General features: G+C 47.4%; 1 protein-coding gene across 11 annotated transcripts in view; it reads left to right on the top strand.

Moving 5' to 3' along the window:
* The first annotated feature begins 367 nt into the window (after nucleotides 1-367).
* SORBS3 (sorbin and SH3 domain containing 3) overlaps nucleotides 368-26,401 on the top strand; it is a 75,508-nt gene continuing 49,474 nt past the window's right edge. For 2 of the 11 annotated variants that reach the window (XM_063931796.1, XM_063931786.1), the window contains exons 1-9: nucleotides 368-403; nucleotides 6,973-7,220; nucleotides 7,661-7,819; nucleotides 8,933-8,993; nucleotides 10,220-10,301; nucleotides 11,074-11,641; nucleotides 12,135-12,233; nucleotides 24,450-24,483; nucleotides 25,177-25,232. In XM_063931796.1, the coding sequence (XP_063787866.1) occupies nucleotides 7,089-7,220; nucleotides 7,661-7,819; nucleotides 8,933-8,993; nucleotides 10,220-10,301; nucleotides 11,074-11,641; nucleotides 12,135-12,233; nucleotides 24,450-24,483; nucleotides 25,177-25,232 (1,191 nt within the window). In that variant the 5' untranslated portion in view covers nucleotides 368-403; nucleotides 6,973-7,088. The other 9 variants (XM_063931793.1, XM_063931792.1, XM_063931795.1 and 6 more) reach the window with 9 other exon arrangements.

The raw sequence follows: 26,401 nt of genomic DNA, 5'->3' as shown, positions 1-26,401 counted from the left end.
TTCTGATATCACTTCCACTATGTTGCCAGGCACACTAATCACAGGCGGTGCTGGCTACATTATAATGATGAGATTACTGACTGCGGTTATAATTAGCATTATTATTATTAACACTCTCCTTCAATGCACATTAATGTGTAAATCCCAGAGAAAGATGATGGACGTGCATCAATACAGATAAGCAGTTGGTCAATCAGAAAAGTATGTAAGGGACAACAACAGACCAATCACAAGAAAAGTTCAGGGAGAATAATTCCAGGAACAAATTTCAAAACTTGGCGCTGCCCCTTTAAATCAGGGCCACTTGGCAGCTCTCCGCATAGATGTGAGCTAATGTGGGCACAAATGCATCTGCTTACACTAATCCCAGAGACAATGCAGAGGGTAATGACATCGGGACACTGTATGTACAGCTCTTGGCTGCTTTCTATTATATTACTTTCTTACAGTTTTCCCTTTCTCAGGTCTCTCCCTTCATTGGTTTCATCTCTCTGGAGACACTTTACCCCAAGTATCCTGAACTTTTACTTCCATTTGTATTTCTTTCCGTAACTCCCTGAGTCACTCTGTTCTCCTCCTCCCTGTCACATTCTTCCACACATTCTCTCCTTCTCCCACTCTCCATCATTTCCCTTCTTCCTAATACTTTCACATGTTCTCCCTCTGTCACTATCGCTCTCCATACAATATGATTCTCTATCCCTATCTACTGTGCTGCTATACATCTCCCTGTGCATCCACAGCCTCTATCTGATATCTGCCTCTAACCTCCCCTTATATATCTCCCAGTGCCCCCACAGCCTCTATCTGATATCTGCCTCTAACCTCCCCTCATACATCTCCCTGTGCACCCACAGCCTCTATCTGATATCTGCCTCTAACTTCCCCTAATCTGATATCTGCCTCTAACCTCCCCTCATACATCTCCCTGTGCACCCACAGCCTCTATCTGATATCTGCCTCTAACCACCCTCATACACCTCCCTGTGCATCCACAGCCTCATCTGATATCTGCCTCTAACCTCCCCTCATACATCTCCCTGTGCATCCACAGCATCTATCTGATATCTGCCTCTAACCACCACTTATATATCTCCCTGTGCACCCACAGCCTCTATCTGATCTCTGCCTCTATCCTCCCCTCATACATCTCCCTGTGCATCCACAGCCTCTATCTGATATCTGCCTCTAACCTCCCCTCATACATCTCCCTGTGCATCCACAGCCACTATCTGATATCTGCCTCTAACCTCCCCTTATATATCTCCCTGTGCACCCACAGCATCTATCTGATATCTGCCTCTAACCTCCCCTTATATATCTCCCTATGCACCCACAGCCTCTATCTGATATCTGCCTCTAACTTCCCCTAATCTGATATCTGCCTCTAACCTCCCCTCATACATCTCCCTGTGCATCCACAGCCTCTGACATCTGCCTCTAACCTCCCCTTATATATCTCCCTGTGCACCCACAGCCTCTATCTGATATCTGCCTCTATCCTCCCCTCATACATCTCCCTGTGCATCCACAGCCTCTATCTGATATCTGCCTCTAACCTCCCCTCATACATCTCCCTGTGCATCCACAGGCTCTATCTGATATCTGCCTCTAACCTCCCCTTATATATCTCCCTGTGCACCCACAGCCTCTATCTGATATCTGCCTCTAACTTCCCCTAATCTGATATTTGCCTCTAACCTCCCCTCATACATCTCCCTGTGCATCCACAGCCTCTATCTGATATCTGCCTCTAACCTCCCCTTATATATCTCCCTGTGCACCCACAGCCTCTATTTGATATCTGCCTCTAACCTCCCTTCATACATCTCCCTGTGCATCCACAGCCACTATCTGATATCTGCCTCTAACCTCCCTTCATACATCTCCCTGTGCATCCACAGCCTCTATCTGATATCTGCCTCTAACCTCCCCTCATACATCTCACTGTGCATCCACAGCCTCTATCTGATATCTGCCTCTAACCTCCCCTCATACATCTCCCTGTGCATCCACAGCCTCTATCTGATATCTGCCTCTAACCTCCCCTTATATATCTCCCTGTGCACCCACAGCCTCTATCTGATATCTGCCTCTAACTTCCCCTAATCTGATATTTGCCTCTAACCTCCCCTCATACATCTCCCTGTGCATCCACAGCCTCTATCTGATATCTGCCTCTAACCTCCCCTTATATATCTCCCTGTGCACCCACAGCCTCTATTTGATATCTGCCTCTAACCTCCCCTCATACATCTCCCTGTGCATCCACAGCCACTATCTGATATCTGCCTCTAACCTCCCCTCATACATCTCCCTGTGCATCCACAGCCTCTATCTGATATCTGCCTCTAACCACCCCTCATACACCTCCCTGTGCATCCACAGCCTCTATCTGATATCTGCCTCTAACCTCCCCTCATACATCTCCCTGTGCATCCACAGCATCTATCTGATATCTGCCTCTAACCACCCCTTATATATCTCCCTGTGCACCCACAGCCTCTATCTGATATCTGCCTCTAACCACCCCTCATACACCTCCCTGTGCATCCACAGCCTCTATCTGATATCTGCCTCTAACCTCCCCTCATACATCTCCCTGTGCATCCACAGCCACTATCTGATATCTGCCTCTAGCCTCCCCTTATATATCTCCCTGTGCACCCACAGCCTCTATCTGATATCTGCCTCTAACCTCCCCTTATATATCTCCCTATGCACCCACAGCCTCTATCTGATATCTGCCTCTAACTTCCCCTAATCTGATATCTGTCTCTAACCTCCCCTCATACATCTACCTGTGCATCCACAGCCTCTATCTGATATCTGCCTCTAACCTCCCCTTATATATCTCCCTGTGCACCCACAGCCTCTATTTGATATCTGCCTCTAACCTCCCCTCATACATCTCCCTGTGCATCCACAGCCTCTATCTGATATCTGCCTCTAACCTCCCCTCATACATCTCCCTGTGCATCCACAGCCACTATCTGATATCTGCCTCTAACCTCCCCTTATATATCTCCCTGTGCACCCACAGCCTCTATCTGATATCTGCCTCTAACCTCCCCTTATATATCTCCCTGTGCACCAACAGCCTCTATTTGATATCTGCCTCTAACCTCCCCTCATACATCTCCCTGTGCATCCACAGTCTCTATCTGATATCTGCCTCTAACCTCCCCTCATACATCTCCCTGTGCATCCACAGCCACTATCTGATATCTGCCTCTAACCTCCCCTCATACATCTCCCTGTGCATCCACAGCCTCTATCTGATATCTGCCTCTAACCTCCCCTCATACATCTCCCTGTGCATCCACAGCCTCTATCTGATATCTGCATCTATCCTCCCCTCATACATCTCCCTGTGCACCCACAGCCTCTATCTGATATCTGCCTCTAACCTCCCATCATACATCTCCCTGTGCATCCACAGCCTCTATCTGATATCTGCCTCTAACCTCCCCTCATACATCTCCCTGTGCATCCACAGCCTCTATCTGATATCTGCCTCTAACCTCCCCTCATACATCTCCCTGTGCATCCACAGCCTCTATCTGATATCTGCCTCTAACCTCCCCTCATACATCTCCCTGTGCATCCACAGGCTCTATCTGATATCTGCCTCTAACCTCCCCTTATATATCTCCCTGTGCACCCACAGCCTCTATCTGATATCTGCCTCTAACTTCCCCTAATCTGATATTTGCCTCTAACCTCCCCTCATACATCTCCCTGTGCATCCACAGCCTCTATCTGATATCTGCCTCTAACCTCCCCTTATATATCTCCCTGTGCACCCACAGCCTCTATTTGATATCTGCCTCTAACCTCCCTTCATACATCTCCCTGTGCATCCACAGCCACTATCTGATATCTGCCTCTAACCTCCCTTCATACATCTCCCTGTGCATCCACAGCCTCTATCTGATATCTGCCTCTAACCTCCCCTCATACATCTCACTGTGCATCCACAGCCTCTATCTGATATCTGCCTCTAACCTCCCCTCATACAGCTCCCTGTGCATCCACAGCCTCTATCTGATATCTGCCTCTAACCTCCCCTTATATATCTCCCTGTGCACCCACAGCCTCTATCTGATATCTGCCTCTAACTTCCCCTAATCTGATATTTGCCTCTAACCTCCCCTTATACATCTCCCTGTGCATCCACAGCCTCTATCTGATATCTGCCTCTAACCTCCCCTTATATATCTCCCTGTGCACCCACAGCCTCTATTTGATATCTGCCTCTAACCTCCCCTCATACATCTCCCTGTGCATCCACAGCCACTATCTGATATCTGCCTCTAACCTCCCCTCATACATCTCCCTGTGCATCCACAGCCTCTATCTGATATCTGCCTCTAACCACCCCTCATACACCTCCCTGTGCATCCACAGCCTCTATCTGATATCTGCCTCTAACCTCCCCTCATACATCTCCCTGTGCATCCACAGCATCTATCTGATATCTGCCTCTAACCACCCCTTATATATCTCCCTGTGCACCCACAGCCTCTATCTGATATCTGCCTCTAACCACCCCTCATACACCTCCCTGTGCATCCACAGCCTCTATCTGATATCTGCCTCTAACCTCCCCTCATACATCTCCCTGTGCATCCACAGCCACTATCTGATATCTGCCTCTAGCCTCCCCTTATATATCTCCCTGTGCACCCACAGCCTCTATCTGATATCTGCCTCTAACCTCCCCTTATATATCTCCCTATGCACCCACAGCCTCTATCTGATATCTGCCTCTAACTTCCCCTAATCTGATATCTGCCTCTAACCTCCCCTCATACATCTACCTGTGCATCCACAGCCTCTATCTGATATCTGCCTCTAACCTCCCCTTATATATCTCCCTGTGCACCCACAGCCTCTATTTGATATCTGCCTCTAACCTCCCCTCATACATCTCCCTGTGCATCCACAGCCTCTATCTGATATCTGCCTCTAACCTCCCCTTATATATCTCCCTGTGCACCCACAGCCTCTATTTGATATCTGCCTCTAACCTCCCCTCATACATCTCCCTGTGCATCCACAGCCTCTATCTGATATCTGCCTCTAACCTCCCCTCATACATCTCCCTGTGCATCCACAGCCACTATCTGATATCTGCCTCTAACCTCCCCTTATATATCTCCCTGTGCACCCACAGCCTCTATCTGATATCTGCCTCTAACCTCCCCTTATATATCTCCCTGTGCACCCACAGCCTCTATTTGATATCTGCCTCTAACCTCCCCTCATACATCTCCCTGTGCATCCACAGCCTCTATCTGATATCTGCCTCTAACCTCCCCTCATACATCTCCCTGTGCATCCACAGCCACTATCTGATATCTGCCTCTAACCTCCCCTCATACATCTCCCTGTGCATCCACAGCCTCTATCTGATATCTGCCTCTAACCTCCCCTCATACATCTCCCTGTGCATCCACAGCCTCTATCTGATATCTGCATCTATCCTCCCCTCATACATCTCCCTGTGCACCCACAGCCTCTATCTGATATCTGCCTCTAACCTCCCCTCATACATCTCCCTGTGCATCCACAGCCTCTATCTGATATCTGCCTCTAACCTCCCCTCATACATCTCCCTGTACATCCACAGCCACTATCTGATATCTGCCTCTAACCTCCCCTAATCTGATATCTGCCTCTAACCTCCCCTTATACATCTCCCTGTGCATCCACAACCTCTATCTGATATCTGCCTCTAACCTCCCCTTATACATGTCCCTGTGCATCCACAGCCTCTATCTGATATCTGCCTCTAACCTCCCCTCATACATCTCCCTGTGCATCCACAGCCACTATCTGATATCTGCCTCTAACCTCCCCTTATATATCTCCCTGTGCACCCACAGCCTCTATCTGATATCTGCCTCTAACCTCCCCTTATATATCTCCCTGTGCACCCACAGCCTCTATTTGATATCTGCCTCTAACCTCCCCTCATACATCTCCCTGTGCATCCACAGCCTCTATCTGATATCTGCCTCTAACCTCCCCTCATACATCTCCCTGTGCATCCACAGCCACTATCTGATATCTGCCTCTAACCTCCCCTAATCTGATATCTGCCTCTAACCTCCCCTTATACATCTCCCTGTGCATCCACAACCTCTATCTGATATCTGCCTCTAACCTCCCCTTATACATGTCCCTGTGCATCCACAGCCTCTATCTGATATCTGCCTCTAACCTCCCCTTATACATCTCCCCCTGCATTCACAGTCTAACACATTTCTGCCTCTAACCTCCCCTTCTACATCTCCTCCCCATCCCCCCCACACACCTCTGCATCCACAGCCTCTATCTGATATCTGCCTCTAACCTCCCCTTATACCCCCCCCCCACACACACATCTGCATCCACAGCCTCTATCTGATATCTGCCTCTAACCTCCCCTTATACCCCCCCCCCCCACACACACACACCTCTGCATCCACAGCCTTTATCTGCCTCTATCCCCTTATACAACCCCATGTGCATCCACATCCTCTATTCCCTTATACACTCCCCTGTGCATCCACATCCTCTATCTAACCTCCCCTTGTACACCTCGCTGTACATCCACCCCCTCTACCTGACATCTGCCTCTATCTAACCTTCCTGTACACTTCCAGGCATCTGTGTCCAGTGATATCTCTTCTGTAGGAGTTCCCTGCTGTTAAACATTTATCTGGGCTCTTAGGGCAGAGTTCAGAGGGTGGGTGTGTGTGTGTGACACAAATGGGACTAGCAGAGCTGCAAGAGGGTGTGTGTCATGGAAAGCAGCAGGGGTGTGTATTAGCCGTATAGAGCAGGGTGTATGCTTACTTTCCCTTTGAAGAATAGCCATTACTGCAGTATACGCATACATACGTGTGTGACAGGAGCTTGATGGTGACAGTTTGAGGTGGCTGTGTGGTTTCTGTCAGGTAATGATTGTGTTCATTTGTGTAGGAGATTCCTCATCATGCGTGCACCCAGGGTGAGATCCGTGTAAGAAGTGACTTGATGGAACAGGTGAAATCTTTATAACAGTCCAGGTGTGTGGCATTGCAGGCTATTGATGTGTAATGACAAGTCACTTCCAGCAGATGGCGCTACAGGAGATAGACCCAGACCTCCTATCACTGGATGACTTCATCCCCCCTCACCTACAGAAGAAGCAGATTCAGGGATCTTCAAAGGACCATAATGGTCACACGGTAAGATTCCGCCGTTGCCAGCCTATGGCAGCTACTATAGCAGATTTTTGGTTTCACTGAACACCTAACACTTTTACAAATGATTTCCCCAAATGCCAAACCGAATTGGAATATTTAAATTAAGTCAGATGGCAGAAAGAACATTTAATATTAGCTCTGTGTGTCCTGCACGCTAACATGGCTCAGAAATAAGGACTCGAACCTGTAGTCATCAACAGAATCCCGGACTGAGCAATAGATTCTGTATATCCCTATTATGCAGCCAATATTCCTTTCTACCAGATACCGGGTTTCCAGTTCTGCAAAAAGTGACACCAGTAGATACAGTATGGCAAGGATTAAATTGCGCTGTCACTGATGCCCCCTGAGAACCAGTGTTATCACTTCTGTCCCATAAACAGGAAACTATTGATGTTCTACGTTGTTCTGTCATTCACCAGGCGATTCCTGCTGATAATGGTGCGGTCTTCAAGGCCACAATGGTATTTACTTCTGAAGATACATTGGAGAGCACAAGCCCACGCGTAGAGAGACGCTGGATCCGCTATGACGGCATTGGGCCCACAGATGACGACGGGATGCCCTTTGCTTCCAGATCTGTGAGTCTAATACAGGCTCGCTTATATTTTATGGGCATAATTATATCTTATAGCAGTGGCACTGGTCAAGGGTCCTGGAGCTCCTGGGTTGGGGCCACGTTGAAGGTCTCCTGACCGCCAGTCACATAACTACATCCCCCCCTGACATCCCTTTTGCAACCTTAATATCTCTTTTGATGTCCACAAGTATATTATACTGCACCACATATCCAGTATATTATATAACCCAATATGCAGAATATAGTATGGCCACAAATGAGAATAGCGATATGTTTAGTATATAATACAGATCCAAACTCTGTATACTGTATATCCCAGCACAGTGCGAGAGGCCCCAACTATAGAATCCTTCAAAAGTAGACTCAAGACTTTCCTGTTTACTCAAGCATTTCCATAGTGTCTCTTTTAGTATCTTCATGCTTCTGTATTTTATGAAAAATGTACTTCATTATTTTTCTGTACTATATTATGCTGTGTATCTGTTAAGCGCCTTGAGTCCTATTGGAGAAAGAGCGCTATATAAATAAAATTATTATTATTATTATTATATGATATAGTTTCCATTGCATTGACAATATAAGCATTGCTGCAGCGGTTGGCAGCCTGTATTCTCCAGCTTTAGCATACTGGGGCAGATGTAATAAAAAAAATTGGAGAGAGGTAAAGTACCAACCAATCAGCTTCTGTCATTTTACAGGCTGTGTTTGACAAATTACAGGTGCTGATTGGTTGGTACTTTTATTTCTCCAAGCTTTGATAAATGTCCCTCATAATGTTTGTGGTCACTACTGGGCATCATATTGTATATGGGGACTTGAGCTGCATTTGCAATGAAAAAAAGGGGAAGTTTAAACTTTAAAGGTGTGTATAAAATTGTGATACACAATTATTTGCAACACTTTTTTGTAACTGAAGAGTGGACCTCCCAATAATTCCCTCTGGTGGGGACACTGAGCCAACTTTGATCTTACCCCAAAACCCTCCACATAAAAAAAAGAGCCCACTAAGTAGCCGCCAGAAGCCTGCTCACTGTCTTTCAGGGTTGTTTGGGAGAGAGAAAGGGCTTTTGAGGTGTGAAGTCTCTGTTGCCTGATTTCCTCTATGTTCTTCCAGAGTGTGGACAAACCAAGGCAATGGTACAAGAACATGTTCAGGGTTCTGCACCAGATGTCAGGTCAGTGGTCACTAGTTCTCACCACAGCGTGGGACTGTCATGGAAGCAGTAGTGCAAGTAGAAATTTTTTCTTAGTGGTACTGATAGTAAAAACGGGTGTGGTCACATGTCATGAGGGGGCGTGGTCACACGAAACTAGGGGAGTGGCTACATGACAATAGGGGCATGGCCACATTATGCCACATACCGTAATGCCCATTACACATTATGTCACACACCGTAATGCTTATTACACATTATGCCACACACCATAATGCTTATTATAAATTATGCCACACATCGTAATGCCCATTACACATTATGCCACACACCGTAATGCCTATTACATATTATGCCACACGCAATTATGCCACTGACACCATTTTCCAAAAATGCCCCTTATAAATGATGCCCCAGTGGTGGGCGGCACCATATTTATTTCTGGTACTCCGTACCACCCTACATTCAGCACTGCATGGGAGATACAACACATAGGGTGGGATGCACTAAAAGAAAAATGCGGTAAAAACACTGGTTATTTTTAATCACATTTCCTTATGCACTAAGCCACGCATCCTAGGGCTTCTGTGCAGAGAGTAATGCCAGCTTTTGCTACCGTTACCCTATAGAAACCTATTGGCTTCTTTCCGCATTGTGCTGTGAGAGGGATCGGATCCCTCCCAGCATCCCCTGCGGCTGCCACGTCACTCTGCGCATGTGCAGGTGGACTCCGGGGGCTGATACCCGGAAATCCAGTGACGGAAGCGCATCGCAAATGACAGCTCTTATTGCAAGAGCTGTCCTTTGCAGTAATAATCGCAAATGTTAGTGCATATGCAATTAGTACCACTGCAATGTCACTGCTAAGTCTGGCGGAATGTATTCCGTCTACTTCATGCATCTCGCCCAATAAGATGATGTCCATAGCAGCCAACCAGATTTGTACATGTCATTTCCTAGTCTGGTTTCTATGGGCAACATCCACTGTTTTGCACAGATACAGGGGGAGATGTACTAAGCCTGAAAAGTGATAAATATCACAGTGATAAAGTACCAGCCAATCGGCTCCTAACTGCCATATTACAGGCTGTGTTTGAAAAATGACAGTTAGGAGCCGATTGGCTGGTACTTTATCACTGTGATATTTATCACTTTTCAGGCTTAGTACATCTGGCCCATAGTACCTATAGAACTGTTTCCATAGATGCCCCGTGATGTGCGGAGCTGAACTTGTAATGTTCTTCCAGATTCTGAGGGCAGTGACAGTGAAGAGGGTTCCAAACTGGCTGATCAGCATACACAATCTCTCGATGGAACATACAAGTCCAGGTAAATATCTGCAGGGCCTAGCATCTCCTGTCTCTGCGCCACTGGCACCATTGGGAGGACATGGGGGGTCATTCCGAGTTGTTCGCTAGCAGATTTCGGTGGCAGCGCAGCGATCAGGCAAAAGAAATGGCACGTCTGCGCATGCGTATGCACCGCAATGCGCACGAGCGTCGTACTATTACAACGAATGATGTAGTTTCACACAAGGTCTAGCGAAGCATTTCAGTCGCACTGCTGGCCGCAGAGCGATTGACAGGAAGTGGGCGTTTCTGGGTGTCAACTGACCGTTTTCAGGGAGTTTGTGGAAAAATGCAGGCGTGCCAGATAAAAACGCAGGCGTGGTTGGGGAAACGCAGGTGTGGCTGGCCGAACGCAGGGCGTGTTCGTGACGTCAAAACAGGAACTGAAAAGTCTGAAGTGATCGCAAGCTAGGAGTAGGTCTGGAGCTACTCTGACACTGCACAAAATTATTTTGTAGCCGCTCTGCGATCCTTTCGTTCGCACTTCTGCTAAGCTAAAATACACTCCCAGAGGGCGGCGGCTTAGCGTTTGCACGGCTGCTAAAAGCAGCTAGCGAGCGATCAACTAGGAATGAGGGCCATTGTACTATTCCACAATAATAACAATAATATTAATCATTTCATTTATATATATTGCTTTCTCCAATAGGACTCAAGATGCTTTACAGTATACAGTATTATACTGAATGTCATTTCAGTAGATAACGCATATTTGCATAGATTGATTGTCCGCTTTCCCCTTTTGACTGCAGGTTTATAAAGGATCTGAGAAATGATCAACCAAAGTTGGGGGAGCAATCCAGAACAAGCAGTCAGGAATCAAGCAGTCTGCGGATTACGGTAAAGTCCACCATCAGAGAGTCACCAAGCAAATCTATCACCACGTCCAATACTCAATCATCTCCAGATTCATCTTCCATCAAGACACGAGCAACTACTCTGCCACGTCAGTCACCTCGCCAGCCAGCAGAGGCCCAGCTATCTCCACGCTTCTCTTCTGGAGGGTCACAGTTTACAATAAGCTCAGACAATACACACGCACCGAAATCTTCCACTGTGCAGCCTCCCCGAGCACTAAGCCACCACAGTCAGACGTATCATGAGAAACAAAAACCAACTCCACTTAATTTGCTCCCCGATCGCTCCTTTCGCAGTTCCCAAGTGTCAGACTCAACTCCTGTTGCCAGTAAGGATACATCATCGACACAATTCACCAGTAACCAGGATAAATACTCTTCCCTGAGATCCACAACGTCTACAAAGAGTCCTTCATACAATATCTCCAGGGAGCCGACAAGAAGATCCACTTCCAAGATCTTGGTTAGTCATGACGGAATATAAAGGAAGATAGATTAGCAGTGTTTTGTACGACAAACACATACTTCCAGTGTACCAATCGCCTATAGAGGCAGCCATTTTGTTGCTTAAATCAATGTTCATGAGTATGTGGACAACTAATTTACATTCTACCTCAGTTATGTCACTAGTTCTTGAGAAGCTGTGTTCACATGGCTATTCCCTCAGCACACAAAACAGCTGCCCTTATTCTGTATAGGTGACTGGTGCATTGGTAAAATACACCTTATATATGTGGAGTATGTATATAGGCACATATCACCTTGGGCTCAATCCAGCACTTTTAACCATATTCCTAAGCATGCTGGGAGCCACAACGCCACAGATACGACAGGGCTTCTTGGATGAAAGATCCTCATTTGATCATATGTTTGTTTGATCGGATGCTCTACTCTCTGTAAAAGCATAAGAACACAAACACCTGTATTGTGCAACCTGAACCCCCATTGTCTGGCAGGAGCAGCTGGAGACCGACCTGCGTCAGTTCACAGATGAACTGGACAAAGATCTGCAGGCCTGTGAGCAGCGCAGTGAAACTACTCAGGATCAGTGTGAGGTAAGGACTGCCAGACCCACACCTATTAATTCTGTGTTAATAGCTAGTGATCTATTCATCTGATAATTAGGGTAAAACTAGTCCCACACTTTACATATGTGTTTGAAATAAATGAAAGGTTACTGTCAGTGAAAGTATATATTAGCCATAAACACCAGGTGCTTCTACAGCAATGTAATGGATGCAGTGGCGGAACTAGCGAGCGGTGGGCCCCCTCCCCCCCCACATCCCCCCCACACCCATCCCATCCAAGTCCACCCCCTCACCCCTGGAGAGGATCTGGTGAGGGGGACCTGCTCAGGGCCAGAGAAATGGATACCTAGCAACAGTGCCGTAACTAGACATTTTAGCACTGTGTGCAAGAAATGGCATCGGAGCCCCACCCCTGCATGCTAAACAGGGGCAGTGCGCGCCGTAGGCGCGCGCAAAAATACATAGTGGCGTGGCTTCGTGGGGAAGGGGTGTGGCCACAAAATAATACCAATTCATAAAACGGTGCACAGTAGTCTCCATTATTCAAATTACGCCGCACAGTAGCACCACTACACCAGGTAGAGACCCTTTTACACCTTACAGCGGACAGATTCCTCTTTTTACACATTACAGCAGACAGCGTGCACTTTTTACACATAACGGCAGACAGCGTGCCCTTTTTACACATAACGGCAGACAGCGTGCACTTTTTACACATAACGGCAGACAGCGTGCACTTTTTAGACCTAACGGCAGACAGCGTGCCCTTTTTACACATAACGGCAGACCGCCTGCCCTTGTTACACATAGCGGCAGACAGCGTACACTTTTTACACATAACGGCAGACAGCGTCCCTTTTTTACACATTACGGCAGACAGCGTGCCCTTGTTACACATTACGGCAGACAGCGTCCCCATTTTTACACATTACGGCAGGCATATTCCCCATTTTTACACATAGCGGCAGGCAGATTACCCCTTTTTACACATAGCGGCAGGCAGATTACCCCTTTTTACACATAGCGGCAGGCAGTCCCCCATTTTTACACATTGCGGCAGGCTGATTCCCCCTTTTTACACATTACGTCAGGCAGTCCCCCCTTTTTACACATTGCGGCAGGCTGATTCCCCCTTTTTACACATTACGTCAGGCAGTCCCCCCTTTTTACACATTGCGGCAGGCTGATTCCCTCTTTTTACACATTACGTCAGGCAGTCCCCCCTTTTTACACATTGCGGCAGGCTGATTCCACTTTTTACACATAGCGGCAGGCAGTCCCCCATTTTTACACATAGCGGCAGGCAGGCCCAAGAAAGAAAGAAAGAAAGAGAAAGAAAGAAAGAAAGAAAAAGAGAAAAAGAAAGAAAGAAGAATTATACTTACCCTCTCCGCCGGCTCAGGCTCCTCGGTGCAGCCGCGTCAGACGATTCCCGGGCAGTAGAGGAGGTGGGGGACGGAGGTGAAGAAGGGAGCCGCAGCAGCGCTTTGTTACTGGTGGAGGCACTGCTGCTGCTGCCCCTCTGCTTCCCTATAGGCTGTTCTCGGAAGACAGCCTATAGTGAAGCAGAGGGGCAGCAGCAGCAGCGCCTCCACCAGTAACAAAGCGCTGCTGCGGCTCCCTCCTTCACCTCCCTCCTCCTCCTTCCCCCGTCAGTGCCGCTGCTCCTCTCCTCTCCGGGCGGCTGTGCGCTGTGGGCAGCGGTTGCCCGCAGCGCACAGCGGCATGTAATGAGTCAGTTTGACTCATTACATGCTTGGGCCCCTGGACAGAGGCGGGCCCCAGTGCAACACACTGCTTGCACTGCCGGTAGTTCCGCCTCTGAATGGATGTATGTAAGTTATTACAACCCTGGCACCTTTCCTACAGAACAAAGTAAAATCTATGCACCTTAAAGCAAAATAGTAAATTTCCAAACCTATAATTACCTCCTACATAAGCAATGCTTCAGTGCTTCTATAATAAGATGTTGCTTAAGCTCAAATGTGATACTGGTTTGCTTCATATTGATGAATAGGACTGTTTCTTAGTTTACGCAATCTGGGACTCTCTAGCTGGCGCTGAACTACAAATCCCAGTGTAACCAAGTGGCCAGAGACTCTAATGTATGATGTATATTTCATATGAATGTAATTTTGAACAAAATTAAAATGTGATCCAGTGACAGTTCAGGTTATATTTCTTAAAAACAAAAGAGCTTTTTTCTCTCTTGGCCCTATCAATTGAGGAGGGACCTTCTGGCGTCACTAGGGGAGGAGACACGTCACCAGGGGGAGGAGCTACAGCCGAACAGGGTACCCGAAAAGTACCCTCGCGGGCTTGCTTCGTTCGCCACGCTTCGGGCTCGGTGGCTCACTCCGCTCCGCTTCGTTCACCACCTGGTTACTAAAGGTAATAGTTGGTGGCGTGGATAGTAGAGGAACTATCCTGCTGGCCTATCTCCTACCCCTTGTGTTGTGGCTCCTCCCCCTGACGTAAAAGGTCCCTTAGGCCACTTGAATCTAGCATCTACCTATCAATTATAGGGGTTACCACCACAACAGGTTTCGTCATCTTCCCCATGTAAATATTATAATCAGAGGCGGTGCTAGGGTGTTCAGCCCCCCTTCCTTGCAAACTATTCATTTGTGCCCTCCCTCCCATACTTTATAAAGGGAGTGTACGTGGCGATAAAATGGGTGGTCTCACAAGGAAGGGGCATGGCCAAACAATAGTACTCCCAATTCAAATTATGCTACACAGTAGTGCAATCTTATTCACAATATACTCAAGGTAGTACCCATGATTCACAGTATACCACATAACAGTTTCCCTTATTCATTTTATGCCACACAGTAGTGCCCCTTATACACACAATGCCACACAGTAGTAGTGCCCCTTATATACATAATGACACAGTAGTAGTTCCCCTTATACACATAATGCCCACAGTAGTAGTGCCCCTTATACACATAATGCCCACAGTAGTAGTGTCCTTTATACAAATAATGCAAGAAGTAGAGCCCAGTAGAGCAAGTAGTAGAGCCCAGTAGTAGAGCCCCTTATAAACATAATGTCCACAGTAGTAGTGCCTCTTATACACATAATGACACAGTAGTAGGGTATTACTACTGTGTCATTATGAGTATAAGAGGCACTACTACTGTGGACATTATGTTTATAAGGGACTCTATTACTGTAATGCCACAGTTTGCCACTGTAGTAGTGCCCCTTATACACATAATGCCCACAGTAGTGATAGTAGTGACCCTTACGCATAATGCAGGCAGGGTAGTGAAGCAGGGAAAGCACCTCTTGTGCCTGGTGCCTCAATACATTGCATACTTCACTAAGCGCGTTGCGCCAGCCCTGATTATACTATTTATCAAGTACTGCTGAAATACTTGTTCAGCTGGTATTAACTGGAAGAATAAACTAAAGAAAAAAATAAGATTGTTAAAGTATTTTGTGTTGCCTGAAACTGTTTGAAATGAATGAGACTACTGCGCAGCCACTGTATAATACGGCCCAGCCACTGAATGAGACTACTGCCCAGCCACTGAATGAGACTACTGCCCAGCCACTGTATGAGACTACTGCCCAGCCACTGTATAATACGGCCCAGCCACTGTATGAGACTACTGCCCAACCACTGTATGATACTGCCCAGCCACTGAATGAGCCTACTGCCCAGCCACTGTATGAGACTACTGCCCAGCCACTGTATAATACTGCCCAGCCACTGAATGAGACTACTGCCCAACCACTATATGACTATAATGACTCTACTGCCCAGCCACTGAATGAGACTACTGCCAAGCCACTGAATGAGACTACTGCCAAGCCACTGAATAAGACTACTGCCAAGCCACTGAATGAGACCACTGCCCAGCCACTATATGACTATAATGACTCTACTGCCCAGCCACTGAATGAGACTACTGCCCAGCCACTGTATGAGACTACTGCCCAGCCACTGTATAATACTGCCCAGCCACTGAATGAGACTACTGCCCAACCACTATATGACTATAATGACTCTACTGCCCAGCCACTGAATGAGACTACTGCCAAGCCACTGAATGAGACTACTGCCAAGCCACTGAATGAGACTACTGCCCAGCCACAGAATGAGACTACTGCCCAGCCACTGTATAATACTGCCCAGCCACTGAATGAGACTACTGTCCAGCCACTGAATGAGACTACTGCCCAGCCACTGTATGAGACTACTGCCCAGCCACTGTATGATACTGCCCAGCTACTGAATGACACTACTGCCCAGCCACTGTATAATACTGCCCAGCCACTGAATGACACTACTGCCCAGCCACTGTATGATACTGCCCAGCCACTGAATTAGACTACTGCCCAGCCACTGTATAAGACTACTGCCCAACCACTATATGACTATAATGACTCTACTGCTCAGCCACTGAATGAGACTACTGCTCAGCCACTGAATGCGGATACTGTCCAGTCACTGAAAATCAGCTGTCTTCACAAATTCTTTCACTGCTACTTTCGTAGCGCTGAAAAAAATTGTCAGGACCTTTACTAGTGCGCCTGCGTGAACGAGGGTTCACGCAGGTGCACAAAGCCCCCGGCATCCGGCGGAAGAAGCCGAGCAGGGGCGGAGGGATCCAGAAGGATCCCTCTTCGCAAGCTGGGACTGCTTTCAATAGGTAAGCAGCGGGGGTGGCAGCGGGGGTGAGGGAGCATTCGCCTTTTGTAGCTGGCGAATGATCCCACAGCAAGCTCCAAAAATATAGTATTTTCGGAGCTTGATGAATGAGGTGCCCATACTAGTGTATGGGGACCTCAGGACAGATCGAGAGTGAAATCTCCTGCGTTACCTTAACATAGAAACATAGAAACATAGAATTTGATGGCAGATAAGAACCACTTGGCCCATCTAGTCTGCCCCTTTTTTACCTTCATGATGAATGGCCCCAAAACTTAATTTTTACAAAAGTAGGTGATAATGTTAATTTTCACCTACTTTTATAGAGATGAAGTGATGAATATGCTCCTCAAAGAGACTACTGTCCAGAAAAAAAGCATTATTTTTTGAAGTGGAAAAAACCACAAGCTCTCAGTTCACACATGCTCTGAAGCCCTGATCCCGCACCTGCCTCAAGTACCCCATACTTGCCGACTTTCTGGCTGCTCTCTCCGGGAGAGAGCAGCCAGGTCGGCTCAAGAGGGGGGCGGGCAGTGATGGGGCGTGCAGAGGGGGGGTGGGCCAGAGGCGTGACGGGGCGTGGCGGAGGCGGGACGGGGGCGTGGTTGCGGGATCGCGTCACGTAAGCCCCCCCCCCCCCCGCTATGATGATGCGATTCAACAAGAATCGCGTCATCGCCTGCCCGGACCGCCCACTTTACTCGCTAAGTGGGCGGCCGGGCAGTGGGGAACCCCTGAAATCGGGAGACTTGCCTGTTCTTCCGGGGGGCCGGGAGGGTCACCCGATTTTCGGGAGCCTCCCGGCCATTCCGGGAGAGTAGGCAAGTCTGAAGTACCCACCCCTTCCCTAAGTCTTGGCATATACCATGTGCCCCTGCAAATGCCCGGGACTTCCATATCCAGCCTGTACCCCTCCACATGCCCTAAATATCTACACCTACTCTTAGTCACTGCACATGCCCCCACACATGCCCCAAGTCTCCACACATACCTCTAACCCTTGCACATGTCTGGAGTCCCTGCAACCGACCCAAGTCCCCACACCTGCCCATAGCCCCCTCTCCCTAAGCCCCTGCACATGACCTGAGCCCTGCTCTGCCCATAACGATATATTGTACCCCTGCAGAATCCCCTAGCCAATGCACATGGCCAGAGTCCCCGCACCTGCCCAAAGGTCTATTTCATAAAAGAAAGCTTTTTCCCCCCCAGCATTTTAGCAATACTTTTGTTTTCACCGCATTTAGGGACTAATTCAGACCTGATTGCAGCAGAAAATTTGTTAGCAAATGGGCAAAACCATGTGCACTGCAGGGGGGCAGATATAACATGTGCAGAGAGAGTTAGATTTGGGTGGGTTATATTGTTTCTGTGCAGGGTAAACACTGGCTGTTTATTTTTACACTACAATTAAGATTTCAGTGTGAACACACCCCACCCAAATCTAACTCTCTCTGCACATGTTACATCTGCCCCACCTGCAGTGCACATGGGGGGGTAATTCCGCGATGATCGTAGCTGTGCTAAATTTAGCACAGCTACGATCATTCACACTGACATGCAGGGGGACGCCCAGCACAGGGCTATCCCGCCCCGCATGTCAGTGCCGCCCCTCCCCCCCAGAGCCGGCCCTAACCAATATGATGCCCTAGGCAAGATTTTGGCTGGTGCCCCCTAGCACAACCGCTGGTTCCGCCTCTGACCTTGCACCTCTTTCCCAGCACCATCACCCCTCACCCATAGCAGTCCTTATTTTGGGGTTTGTACCCCCTATATTTTAATATACGAACAGTTCGCACATTTTGCGCACAGCCCAAAATGGGTTGTGTTTTTGCTGGCAAGGGGCATGGCCCCACAATAGTAACCCCAATTTCAATTACGCTACACAGTACTGCAACTTTATTCACATTTGATCATGCGATAGTGTCCATAATTCATATTACATCCCACAGTAGTATCACTTTACCTTAAACGTTACTCCTCACAGTAGAGCCCCTTATTCACATTGCATCACACTGAATTGCTCCTTATTCACATTCCACCACACCATATTGCTCTTTATTCACATTAGACCACACAGTAGTGCCCTTTCTATGCGTTACACCACATAGCAGACCACCTTATACACATAATGCCACACATTAGTAAGGCATTTATACACATAATTCCACACAGTAATGCCCCTTACACATATGAGACACTTTATTAATGTCCTTATAAACATAATGCACCTTACACATTATGACAACTTTTATTAATGCCCTTTTACACATAATGTCCCTTACACATATGCCACACATTATTAATGCCCTTATACACATAATGACACACATAGTGCCCCCTACACATTTGCTGCACATTATTAGTGCCCCTATACACATAATGACACATACAGTAGTACCCTGTTACACATATGCCACACATTATTAATGCCCTTATACACATAATGACACACATAGTGCCCCTTACACATATGTTGCACATTATTAATGCATTTTTACATGACACACATAATGCTTCTTACACATATTCTGAACAATACTGCACAACCAACCCACTCACATGCACACAGCACTCACACTGCCACTAACACTGTGACCTCTGCCTCTGCTTGGATACAGATGTGTCCTCATAAATCTTGCCTCAATGCTAACGTCGGGCACCTTTTTTTTTAATGAAAATGCATCATATTTGCATTACTATGTGGCTAGGATGCACAAGCAGCTTCCGCTGATTAAAATGATATGCAGCATGCCTATATACTGTGTGAGACTGTGGCTGTATCTGCATATGAAATGCTACACACAGAATATAGGCATGCTGCATATCATTTTAATCAGCAGAAGCTGATGATGCCCCTAGGCATATCAAATGCCCTAGGCAATTGCCTAGTTTGCCTATGCCTATGGCCGGCTCTGCTCTCCCCCCCCCCCCCCCCCCCCACCGCAGAAGTGCAAAGGCATCGCACATTTGCACTTCAAGAGTAGCTCCCAACCAGTGCAGCTTTAGCGTGCTGGCCGGGAGCTACTCATCGCTCCCCGGCCCGCAGCGGCTGTGTGTGATGTCAGCCGCTGCGGCCCGCCCCCCGTGGCCAGACCGTGCCCACGAAACGGCGACCAAATGCCGCCGTTCCGCTCCCCCCGCCCAGCGACCGCCTCTGCCTGTCAATCAGGCAGAGGCAATCGTAGCGGCCCGACGGCCTTCGGACATCTGGCATGCGCCGGCGCATGCGCACTTCTGACCCGATCGCACCGCTGCGATAAACTGCAGCGTGCGATCGGGTCAGGATGACCCTCATGGTTTTGCGCATTTGCTAACAAATTTGCTGCTGCAGTCAGGTCTGAATTAGACCCTTAGTTACAAGCAATATGCAGAGAAATCACTGATTTCTCCACCTGTTCAGGAATATAATCCATACTTGCCTACTCTCGATTTCTCCTCTCCAGGAAAAGCCCGGAGAGGAGACGCTGCAGGAGACTTCGGGGGGCGGGCTCTGACATCATCAAGCCCCACATTGGAAAATGCCGCAATTTATGGGTCCGCGGGAAGGGGGTGGGGCCAAAATTATGCAATGTGTGTCATTTTAACCCCTTCCCCACCCCACGGACCCGCGAATATGGGAAATTATCTCTCCATCCTGCCCGCATCACTATGGTGCGAGCAGGATGCTGGAGACCTGCCAACTCTTCCGGGGGTGTGGGGGGCTACCCCAAAAAACAGGAGCCTCCCACAGCTCCGGGGAGAGTAGGCAAATATGATATAATCTGGTTGAAATTAAAATTTGGTAATGGATGACAGCAAATGGCAATCGACCATTTGCTCCCAAAAAATGCAAAATGGACAAAAATAGTCGTTCACCCTATCAGAGTCCCTAGCCCAGGCACATGCTCAGATATTACTTGCTGTGCCAGGCAAATATCGCTCACCTGGCTTTGTGATAAAATAATGGTTAAGTTATAGTGACAGGTGATTGTATGGCAGTGATAATTTAATTATACCTTTTACTGCAATAACAAATATGATGTTGAATACACCCCTTGGCTTCTCAAGCCCTTTGAACCCGAAGCAGTTGGCTTTCTGTAATGTTCCAGCAGGGCCAGGATAAGGGATAGTCAGAAGAGATAACTGCTGTGGCAGCAATATAAAGGTTATAGGGCTGTTGAAAGCAGAACCGCTTATATAAGATACTACTGTATATCCTGCATGGGTTAGAGAAGCAATTATGGATAATGGGGGTAATTCCAAGGTGATCGCAGCAGGATTTTTGTTAGCAATTGGGCAAAACCATGTGCACTGCAGGGGAGGCAGATAGAACATGTGAGAGAGAGTTAGATTTGGGTGGGGTGTGTTCAATCTGCAATCTAATTTGCAGTGTAAAAATAAAGCAACCAGTATTACCCTGCACAGAAATAAAATAACCCACCCAAATCTAACTCTTTCTGCACGTTATATCTGCCTCCCCTGCAATGCACATGGTTTTGCCCAATTGCTATCAAAAATCCTGCTGCGATCAACTTGAAATTACCCCCAATATTCCTGCACCAGTTGTGTCCTATTTGTCTAGAGAACATAGGGGGACATTTACTAAGCAGTGATAAGAGCAGAGAAGTGAGCCAGTGGAGAAGCTGCCTCATCAACCAATCAGCAGCTCTGTATAATTTTATAGTATGCAAATTATAGATGTTACTTCAGTGCTGATTGGTTGCCATTGGCACTTCTACACTGGCTCACTTCTCCGCTCTTTTCACTGCTTAGTAAATGTCCCCCATAGTTTGACTTAAAATTATTTTAGCTGAACTACAATGACCAGCATGCTGAACCATTACCAGGCTGAAGCACACCCAGCTGCCTACCCCTGGATACCAGCATTAGAGGTCTATTTACTAAAACTAGCTATATACAGCTGGATATTATCTGTGTTTTTCGCCATTAGTTTTTCACCATATTTGTATAGAACTAAGTAGCGAGATAGTCCATGCGAAAAGAAATGGCCTCAGCGTGGAGAAGACTCCCCCTGATACCTCGCACATGTGAGCGAGTCCGAGGGATTGCGTTTGGGTTTTTGATATTTTGATAGACGCTTCCCATCACTCAGCTATATATTGTTTGGGCGCAGCCACCACTGAAAACTATGGGGGCTGCTGGAATTTTTAAACAAAGGCACTTTTCTCTATACTTTAAAAAAATATATATAAAAATTATATTTTAGACTTTCTCCATTTGTCATGCTGGAGTAAAGTATTTTCTTTTTTGTTTATTAAATAGACCCCACATGCAACATAAATTGTATTATGAATAGTTTATTAATTATAAATATTCTTTAACCTGTGTTTCACATGTGTCCCTTAAGGTGCAGTAGGTGTCAGACCCGTCCTCCCAGCATGCTCTGGGGGGCTGGGCTGCTCTCATCTCACAGTTCGTATGTTTTGGCCATTAAACATATCAGAATGGATAAAATTATCTGTTTTTTTTCTGACTCATTAGAGTTTTGGACAAACTTTATTGTTCTTGGATCAGAAGCAAAACGTTCGCCCAGTTTATATTATATCAGGTCCTGGAAGTGTATTTCTCTTAAACATCTCCATATATGCAGCTTGTTACCATCTGCTGCAGCATGGCATGAAGGGGGCAGGACGTGACCTTTGCTGGGAAGTGTGTGAATTTATTCAGTGGATAAAATCTATTGCCAGTCCTGTGACTCCCAGTTATCTGCAACGTGTTAGATTTGGCCTCTATGGGCCCCAACTGGGTCATATAATGGCTGTTATTACTCTGCACTGCTTCAGTAACATGAGGGTCTCTATAAGTGCTGTATATGAGAGGTCTTATCTATCAGACATGAGAGATAATACAGGACCTGGTGCTGGTTATGTGTCATAAGCCACATGTAAAATGTGCACCAGGGCTGTAGTCCAATGTTTATATTGCCCAATCATTGGCTACATGACCATTAGCCTCAGTAATGCCCCTTTTACACCAAATGAGGCGGCTCGCAGCCGGGAGCCTGACACAGATGTTACCCGGCTGCGACCCGCCTCAGGCCCCTTTCACGCTGCCGTCTCCAACCCGGAATATTGCCGGTGACGTTGCCAGTGACGCAGCAGGGACGGCGCTTGGATATCACATGATCTCCAAGCGCCGCCTGTCCATTCACTGTAAACGGGAGCCGTGTCGATGCGACCCAGCTCCCATTTACACTGCACAGTTTGCCGGGTTGAACCCGTGTTCAACCCTACAAACTACCCGAGTTGGAATACCGGGTACTCGCCCCGGATTATTCCAACTGGGCCTATTTACAACGCACAGCCACACGGGTTATGCACTCGCGGGGCATCGCACCTGTACTGCCAAAGTGATTACCATGCGATCATGCGATAGATCGCATGGTGATCACGTGATGGGCATGACACCGCCGAGTGGGAGCGGCCTCTGACCGAGTGGGTGCGGCCTCTGACCGCTCCCGGGGGGTGCCCATCGCGCAATATTTAAGTGCAGCACTCACATATCTTGAGACGCGAGATTCGACCAGCGTGCCTGCGCATCGCGTCCCGTGGTACCTAAAATGTGCATACAATCCTTTGATTTATCCCACAGATGCGGTCGAAATCTAAGGATTGTACCTGATATCTCACAAGTGTGTGGGGTACATTTCTTTGGTAAACAAACCCCCCCAAAAAAAAAAATTTTTGTGTGGCCAAGACATAACAACTGTCTACTACAGGCCACGTAATTAAAGAGGAGATAAGTGTATGGTCTTTTGTCTACACTTAGGATTTGCCTTCCAGATTAGTTAGAACAAGAGTATTTCTATTTTGTAATCATTGATTTCTTGGCCTCTTTACATTCCCTTCTTTCTGATTTGTGGTTGCTTCTTATGTTACCTTTTTGGAATGTGTGCAATCTCAGCTTTGTATATCTGCATATAGCATATTTGCCTACTCTCACGGAAGTTGCGGGAGACTCCTGATTTTTCTGGAGTCTCCGGTAACCCCTGGAAGAGTAGTCAGATGTCCCACATCCTAGTGAAGCAGACAAGATGCGGAGATTATTCCGGGAATCACTGCTTCATTTTGAGGGGACGGAGCTTAGTGATACTTATGAACCTGCAAATCGCAGAATTTTAAAGCTACAGGGGTGGGGCCCAATGACATGGTATAGGGGGCGATACAGAGGTGGATGCTAATTCAGTCTTTATGTTAATGGCTTGGCCAATGGGCATCCTATTCAGACAGTGGTGCTGCAGCGCAATTCTGCTGATTTGCATACAAAGACACACTATTAACACACCTTCGGCCTATGGAAGGTGCAGAATGTAAGACTCACCATGGCGCCGGTGCAGTGCACGCAGTTGCTGACACCATCACGACAGCCCGCACCCCCCAGCTACCGCCCAGAAACACCCATCTAAGTTGCCGGATCGCAATGCAATTTGGATCTTTGCCCCTGTGGAGTAGCCATCGTGGCTCATGTGCAGCCCGGGAAACCACTGAACACACGTCCGACGGGAATCAGGACTAAAGTGTACAATACAGTATGTGTGCCAGCCTGAGGTCTGCTGTATCTCACTTTCCCTCTTTCCACAGGAAATTCTAATCCAGAGGTCTTCGGTCCCATCAGGTGAGGCGGATAGTATAAGGCCGGTATTACGCATGGTACAAAGTGACACTGTTATACTCGCATTAGGTTAGAAGTTATGACACCAGCTAACGAGGAATAGAGAACAGATTGTGTCACAGAACATGGTGGTGCTATAAGTAAGAAGCTCAGAACATTCAAGTGTGAAGGTGGTTTTGTCTTTTAAATGATTGCCCCTTTAAAACATTGGGCCGGACTCGTTGGCAACTCGCTGCTAGTTGCATCGCACATGCTATTACAGTACATTTACCATACGGGCCATACATCCAAGGGGCGATTCACAGATACCGATCGGCAAACTCCAATGAATGGGGATTTGGCAAAATCCAGCATGTTAAAAATCGGCAAATTGAGATTGTCCACCATGGTGGATTTTGCTGATCACCCAACTCGGGCATAGGCAGAATGCGGAATTGCCCCGATAGATGCCAGATGCATGAGCCCCTTCACTCAAAATATACTGAAATAAGCAGCAATCAATTAGACAATATTTATTTTTATAGTAGAGTTTTTAATATAAAAATAAATGTGTTATATGTTGCTGTAAGTTACATCACATTTTCCTGTGCAACAGTTTTCTGAAATGTCCCTGAGAGGTTTGGAGGTGATAAGGAACTGTAAGTACAGTAGGTTCAGTTACTGTATAGTATGCTGTAACAACTTCAATGTCTCCAGCAGGTGGCAGCCCCGAGCCAACCACCAATAGACAGCAAATAAGTGAGAATACTCAGGTGAGTGATAATATACGTATGTAGGACATCTGTGTGTTTAGGAGGTTGGGCTAGCTCAGATAACCCGTGTCTCTCCAGCAATAATGTAACTACAAGTTCCAGCATGGGAGGTTACTCGAAAGCTGGTGAGCCAAAGGGGTTATGTCCTCCTTTCAGTATTTAACAAACAGCTGTAATGTTTGCTCCTGTACCGCTTACGCACGGGAGCAATACAGCAGCCGTCCAGGCATTGCTGGGTGACAGTGCTATGCGGGTGTGGTTCATCAAATCGACAGTGTCTAGGTCGACAATGTTTAGGTCGACCACTATAGGTCGACAGTCACTAGGTCGACATGGATGGAAGGTCGACAGGGTTTCTAGGTCGACATGTGCTAGGTCGACAGGTCTAAAGGTCGACATGAGGATTTTTTTTTTTTGTCGTTTTCTTCGTAGAGTGACCGGGATCCCAAATTAGTGCACCGCGTCCCCTCGCATGGCTCGCTACGCTCGCCATGCTTCGAGCATGGTGCCTTCGCTCCGCTACCGCTTCGCTTGGCACACTTTACCGTTCCAATCGTAGTCCACGTGGATCGTTAAGTATGAAAAAAATAAAAAAAAAGAAAAAAAATGTGAAAAACTCATGTCGACCTTTAGACCTGTCGACCTAGCACATGTCGACCTAGAAACCCTGTTGACCTTCCATCCATGTCGACCTAGTGACTGTCGACCTATAGTGGTCGACCTAAACATTGTCGACCTAGACACTGTCGATCTTCAGACCGGATCCCGTGCTATGCATAGGAGGATTTACCACAAGGCAACCGGCCCTGTTAAGGCCAGTACTCACTGGCCGATGCGGGAGAGATATGTGCTGAGCAAACCGCTCAGCACACATCTCTCCCGCCGTTCAGCACAGCGCGATGTGTGCTGAGCGTGTGGGGGGAGACGGGGGGTTTCACCCAGCGGGTGAAATGAGCGACCTGCTAGATTGGCCTGCACGGCAGGCCAATCTAGCAATAGCGATGCGCGGGGCTGCGCATCGCTATCGCTGTAGGGGGTACACACGGAGCGATCAGGCTTAAAATCTAAGCAATCTAGTCAGATTGCTTAGATTTTAAGCAGCGATCGCTCTGTGAGTACCCCCCTTTAGTCTCAGGGGGCCCGCCGACAAGGCTGTATAAAGGGCATTT

The sequence above is a fragment of the Pseudophryne corroboree genome, chromosome 6 (genome assembly GCF_028390025.1).
Source record: "Pseudophryne corroboree isolate aPseCor3 chromosome 6, aPseCor3.hap2, whole genome shotgun sequence".
NCBI classification, from domain to species: domain Eukaryota; kingdom Metazoa; phylum Chordata; class Amphibia; order Anura; family Myobatrachidae; genus Pseudophryne; species Pseudophryne corroboree.
Note: the sequence above shows the minus strand (reverse complement) of the source record. Positions and strands in the feature narration are given on the sequence as shown.